Source organism: Rhineura floridana, chromosome 7 (assembly GCF_030035675.1).
Source record: "Rhineura floridana isolate rRhiFlo1 chromosome 7, rRhiFlo1.hap2, whole genome shotgun sequence".
Taxonomy (NCBI): domain Eukaryota; kingdom Metazoa; phylum Chordata; class Lepidosauria; order Squamata; family Rhineuridae; genus Rhineura; species Rhineura floridana.
Genome location: NC_084486.1, coordinates 2,918,006 through 2,924,748, shown reverse-complemented (window position 1 = coordinate 2,924,748; position 6,743 = coordinate 2,918,006). Strand labels below are relative to the sequence as shown.

At 38.1% G+C, this 6,743-nt stretch overlaps 1 protein-coding gene across 1 annotated transcript; it reads right to left on the bottom strand.

Moving 5' to 3' along the window:
- Positions 1 to 633: 633 nt before the first annotated feature.
- LOC133388658 (uncharacterized) lies at positions 634 to 5,364 on the bottom strand. The gene is made up of 2 exons (XM_061634668.1): positions 5,036 to 5,364; positions 634 to 4,837 (listed from the first exon to the last, which is right to left on the bottom strand). The coding sequence occupies exon 2, from the start codon at positions 4,320 to 4,322 to the stop codon at positions 2,556 to 2,558; it is 1,767 nt and encodes a 588-aa protein (XP_061490652.1). The 5' UTR covers positions 4,323 to 4,837; positions 5,036 to 5,364; the 3' UTR covers positions 634 to 2,555.
- Positions 5,365 to 6,743: the final 1,379 nt, after the last annotated feature.

Genomic DNA, 6,743 nt, shown 5'->3' with positions numbered 1-6,743 from the left:
TTCTTTCAATACTCTATAATTGGTAAGTTATTTTCTCAAACTGCCAAGTTCCGCACATTAGAGTATCACACAGAAAGATGTAAGTCTTGTAATGCTTTCCACTTCTGAGCAATAGAAAATCAAGCAGCAACTTCCAACCACGTTAGTAAGTCTTTTGATTTAACATTTGAATTTTGATTGTCAAACATATTTAGCAATGATAATGGTGGGGTCATCTGAATAGGGTCCTGGAAATTTTTTGAAATTTCTTGGTACACCTCAGTCCAGAAATTATGCACAAGTGGGCATTCCCACCATAAATGGTAGTATGTGCCCCTGTCAATACACCCACACCAGTAATCTGCATTAGATCAGAGGTCATACAAGACAGCTGTATCAGTGGGTGGTACCATCTGTGGCAGTTCAGTGAACATTCCTTGACATAGGCAGAAACGGACTTGTAAAGTGCCATATATTTTTTAGTTTAGCTTCAGTGATACACTTATTTACATCCATTTCCCAAGTATTATTGAAACCTTTTAAATGTCCAGTTGACATGTCCAATAAATCTTCATAGATTAATGACATGGTATTTGTTAAGTCCTTCTGCTGCCCTTTATCCAAAAAGATACATGAGTCAGTGTTTTCTGCTACCAGTTTTTTCTTTATTGGATATTCAAGAACAGGAAGAAAAACCCGCAGGGGGCATGCCTGAATGTGTTTTCCAGGCAGCCCTAAATAATCACCAGCAGAACAATAGATTAAAGACATACAATCACAGTCATAATAACACTGACCCTATGCACTACAGTATTGCCCCTATTTAACAACATTAACTCACCTTTGGTAAGGTTTGTAGTAGCTTGCACTCAAAGTTTGTGGTTTGTTAAAAGGTAAGTTATTTGGTGAACCTGTAAGCAGCCAAGGTCTGGGTTGCCTATGTCCATTCTAAGTTGCTGAACAGATACAAGGGTGTAATTTTTGTAAAAATCATATACCCTAAAATAGCCTTTCTGTTCCCAGAAAAAACTACTTTCCTTGATGCTGTGCCTATCAGTTGAGGATGAAATGCCAAGGGGGAACACACCAGAGACAAAAAGATTTCCAGACCTTCAAGGTATATGCTGTAAATCAATTACTTCTGCAATAAATATTAATTAATACTATGAAATGGCAAAACCCATAATGGGCCTTGCTGTATCTTCTCATCTTCTAGGTTAATCCAATTTTTATCTGCTTTTGCTATCTTAAAACAAAGTTGGCAGAGTTCACAATCCCTCCTTTCATCTGGTTTTCTATAATAGTTTTTCATAGTCAATCTGGGACTTTTACCTTGAAACACTACATTAATTAACATTTATTGCCAGTGCTTGATTGTTCTCAGATGGAGGGAAATGGGAAGAACTTGAAACAAAAATAAAAGTTTTGGTATTATACAGCCACAAGAGTGGCTGTATACTATAGCCAGCATGGATTTTTCACATTCCGCAATGTTAAATGGAAAATACCCCCCCATGCCATTCTGATGCTTCCCATAAGCTCATTTCAAAACAAAACCTTACAAAACTTATAGTTCTGAACTCAGAAATGCTTGCTTAACAACCCTTAACAACAGCCAACAACTGGCTGCCTCACTTTCATCTTTTCATGCCCAGGTGAAGACTATTTTATTTAGACGTGCTTTTAACTAATATTGTCATATATTGTGACAAATTTCACAATCAATGATCGAGAATGATTGCAAATCAGAATAGATTTGAGCTTCTGTACATTTTAGAGTTATATTGACAGGCGAATGATCGCTCTCAGGCCTATCGATTATTTTGAATCTCTCTATTAAATGGTAGAGTTCTTGAGATACTATACAAAGATCAATTGTGGATGCACCTCTAGATGATAAGTACGTAAATTCACCTTCTAGGTCTCCACTAGTACGACCATTTAAAAGAATTAAATTCAATTGAAAAAATCATTTGCATTAAAGCGAGGCCTACATAATTAGATCTATTATCTTTTGCATGTCTGATAGGTATAGAAATTGAGCCATCCAATGAGGGGACTATCATTTTATATTTGCTAAACAAAGCTTCATCAGATGGACCCAGTCTGGCATTGAAATCTCCAGCTATTAATAAAAGGGCAGCTGGATAGCATAATGTTAATTTTGTTATATAATTTTCAAGCTGAGCAGTTTTAGTAGCGCTCGATTTTACCTCTTTACCTGGTGGAAGATAAACATTAAATAATAATAACAGCTGGCGCGATAATTTTATAAGTACTGCATTGGCTAGATCCAATAGGGGTTCACAGTTTATAACAGAAACATTAATTTTTGTCGAAACAAATATACATAGACCTCCTTTTGGACGTCCCCCCCTAAGGCTGGGTATGGCTTTTAGCTGGTAGGCTGAATATCCATCAAAACTCATTAATGATGTTGCCCATGTTTCTTGCAAGAGCAAGATATCATATTGCTCCAAGAAATTCTTAAAAGATGGATCTTTGTCTTTATTAAACCAACCAGCAATGTTCCACGATAGTATCTTTAAGGAAGGGAGTTTTAGATTGCTATTACGTCAATTGGTATTTAAATTTGACAAACGTCTCTCTCTTTCCAAGGCATCTGAGGGGATATGTTGGTATACTTTTTCAATTTTATTTTCTCGGTTGGTCCTAGATAATTCTGAAACCCCTTGGGTTATTTTTTCTGTTGCTACAGGGATGTTAATGTTACCTATTTCATGCTCACAATCCATTTCTTTTACTGTAGTTAGCAGATTTTCAAGTTTAAATCTGATTTCTGACCTTGCTTCCGAAGATAAAGTTGTAAAGGTCTCCAGTAAAGATATTTCTTCCGGTAGAAATTTAGTGGCCTCCATACTTTTTATTTCTATTATAGATTGGTTGAGTATGTCTGACTCTCGTGCATCCACTTCATGTTGGGTTAGAATTCTCTCAGAGATAAAGTGACGAGACATAAGACTTTTAGGAGGGACTTGGTTGTCAAAAATTCTGGCAGTATAAATATTTTGAGTTACCATTAATTCTCTTTTGTGCTGGAAAAGAGATAGTTTCTCTTTCGATGCAAATGTAACGATAGCTCTGGCGCTAATATAGTTGTAAAATAAATATTTGATGTTTATGATGTCTTTTGTCTGGACCAATCCTGGGGATACTTTGTTAACAATATTAGTCAGATGTCTCTTTCTTTCATTTTGTGTTAAATATCCCACTGGTTTTGGATAATTTATTAGAGCCAATTGATTTTCGTTTAGGATTAAATTCCAATCTCTGTTATTTTTAATTGAATAAGAAGAAAATTCATTGTCTGGGTTCATTATTAAATGTTCCTTAGGAGCTTGTTCATTCACATTAAAGTTCGAGTTCGCCTGGATACTTTTTGGGCTTGATAATCTTTGTGTATCTTGTTCTAAGATTAATTGTGATTTTCCTTCACTAGATGGCACTATGCTCTTTAATTCGGTGCTCTTTTTCTTCGTCTTCTTCTTTCGTTTTCTTTTCCTCTTTTTTTCCTTTGGCGAGGTTTTTTCTGTGTCAAGTAATTTGAAAAGTTTTTCAAATTTCAAGTGGCATTTACGATGACTCCTAATAGATTTAATGTTTTTAGATTTTTTCGCAGTTTGCATTGGAGGTTTAGAGCTTATTTCTTTTTTCTTCAAAGGAAGATGATCTATCCTTTGGTCTGAATGGGAAGTCTGCGTAGCTGCGTTTTTATTTTTGGTGTCAGAGTCAGTTTGTATTACTTGTTTTACGGTTAGCTCTGTTAATGTTGTTAAGAGTGAATTTGCTTCTGCCACAAATTTAGCAATTTGCATGAGTGATTGGGACACCATTTGACACCAATCATCATTAATTGGAATTGTTTGTATTTTGATTTGTTCATGTTCATTTTCTTTTCCTGCAATCGACATGAAGGATTGGGAGTTGATTTTAAAATCCTCGTAGGAGCCTGAAGATTCCAATGGGGGCATTGAGTCCTCTTCGTCAGGTAATGATGTTCCAGATTGATTTATACATGGTAATAAATCATGGGTAATTCCGACATTTTCTGCCTCCTCCATTTCTTGCGCTAGATTTAAAATGCTGTTTTTTTCTTCATTGCTTGGCAGCCATGATGGTATTTTGTCTATATCCCATTCCATTAATAAATTTTCAAAGGACAAGTTTTCTTTCAGATCTATTTTGTCATTTATCGTTATTGCATTCATTTTCGGTTGGTAATAAGAAGTGATTTTAGTTTGTTTTTCCTTGGAGGTTTCTTGTATATCTTCTTCATTTAAAGGAATACCTAGCTCTTTACGTTTTCGTCTAGTTAGAACCATAATTACTCTCCCGGATACAGAGTCAGCATTTAAAACAATTTAAAAAATGATTTAAAAGTTATAAAAGATTGATAAGGTGTTAGCTTTTCAGTTCAGTTGCTGTTATATACTGTTTCTTATTAATTTTCTCTTCAATAGTGGAACACAGAGACGTCTTATCTCATGTCTCTCTCTCTCAGCTTTTCACATGGTAATAAATCAGCAGAGTAAAATAATGAGCAAGGCAATTAAATAGAGTTGTCCAAATCAAAGTCAGGAACTAGTAGGCACAGTCTTGTTATATTGCCTCTTCTTTAGTAGATTATATTGGTTGGTTTTTTTTAGCTACAAAGCTGAAGTATTTAAGAGCCGATTTTGCTGTACTCACTCTCACGCGGCCATCTTCCGTTCCCCGCAGAGGGAAGATGAGACGACAAGGATGGCAACAAAGGAGACAAAAGCGACACTCCGATGCTGATCCAGCATGGCAGCTCATGAGCTTCCCTGGTCTCTCTCTCTCTCTCTCCAGCAAGGAACTTCAAAAATAAAATAAACCCTGTCAATTTTCATGGCGATATGCAAAACAGTAAGAGAGAATCGAGAGTTCAAAGTCTAAAAAGGGAGAGAAAAACTCAGAGCCCTTTTGGACTTTTTTCTGCCAGATTTCTCATAATCTGTTGAAATTCATTAAAAATCAGCCATGTTCACAGGGTACCTGTAATCCTAATACTGACCTTGCCCCATACTCTGACCTTCATCTACTGCAGTTTAGAAGTTAAAAAAATGCCTGGCTGATTTTTAATTAATTTAAGAAATTTTGGCTGGAAGCCTATTATAACGCGGGGCATGCTCAGTAAGGACCAACTGTCCGTGTTCTAAAAGCCTCACAGCTGCTGGGCTTGGCTAATCAGAGGGCCACACCCACACCAGACTTGATTTCACTTGAGACAGTCATGGCTTCCCTCAAAGACTCCTGGGAAGTGTAGTTTGTGAAGGGTGCTGAGAGGAGACTCCTATTCCCCTGAGAGAATGGTTAACAGTCAGCCACTCTGATTGAAGGTCTGTGAGAGAAACAGGGTGTCTCCTAGCAACTCTCAGCACCCTTCACTAACTACACTTCCCAGGATTCTTTGAGAGAAGCTATGATTAGCTTTGAGCCATGGCTTTGAGAGAAGCCATGATAAATTGTTTTTAAAAGATGTGTTTTTAAATTTGTATATTTGTTCTTAATTTTTTTTAGTTATTGTAAACCGCCCAGAGAGCTTTGGCTATGGGCGGTATATAAATACACTAAATAAATAGATAAATAAATAATGATTGTCCAAAGTGTAATAGAGCCCTGGTGTGGATGTGGCCAGGGACAGCTTTGTTTTAAATTTGGGTGGGAGGTAGGGTTGCCAGGTTCAGGACCTGAGGCTGATCCTGTATCTTTAGAAGAGAAAGTCAGCCAAGTGCAGGTGTTCTTGCAACAATGTAATGGGAAAAACCACAAGGTAGAATTCTCCCTTCCCCCTGCCCAACTTTGAAAGATACAGAAGACATCTTGGTTGCCAGGCCCAGCCTGGTCAGTTTTACCTATCCTAATCATGATTGCATAGGAGTAAATCCAATTCAACTCAATAATCATACAAATGATCAGACCTGCCTTTTCCCTCCTTCCCCTCTCCTCTCCCTGCCTCCTCCCCTCCCCTCTTCCTTCTTCCACCTCCCCTTCCCATTCCAGCCCTCCGTCCCTCCCCCCCGGTCAGTTTTACCTATCCTAAGCATGATTGCACGGGAGTAAATCCCACTGAACTCAATAAACATGCAAATGTCCTTCTTCTCCCCTCCCCCTCCTGCCTGCTCCCATCCCAGTCCTCCCCTCTGCCTTTCCACCCCTCCCTCCTCCCCCTCCTCCCTTCCCCATCCCCTGTGGTCAGTTTCACCTATCCTAAGCATGATTGCCGTGTGTGTGTGTGTAAATCCCACTTAACTCAATAAGCATGCAAATGGTCAATCCATTCTCAGCAAACTTGCGCAGGATCCCATTTCTTACCTCCCGGATTAAAAAGCAGGGAAATTCACTAATACGCAAAAAAAACCTTACGGTTTAAGAATGTACCTATAGCCCACAGATATTTCTATCAAACTTTAAAAAGCAGGGATATTGGGCAGCTATAGTGAATGCACCAGGGGAGCAGGAGACCTGAACTCCTCTCTGAGATATTGTACTGCCCCACAAAGTTGTCAAAATGCAAACACAATTTGGGTTGGTCTTTCACAGTCCAATCCACTTGCTGTGTAGCTTGGAAGAATTTGGTAACATGTGCCTCTGAGCATATGGTGAGTGGTGGCAACACCTGTAATTAGCCCAAATAATAGAAAGAAGATATGTCCTGTGCTGATCTTGTTTTAGCCGGGAGGAAGCAACATTATTAAGACAGTTGATATAGTTCAGATGGT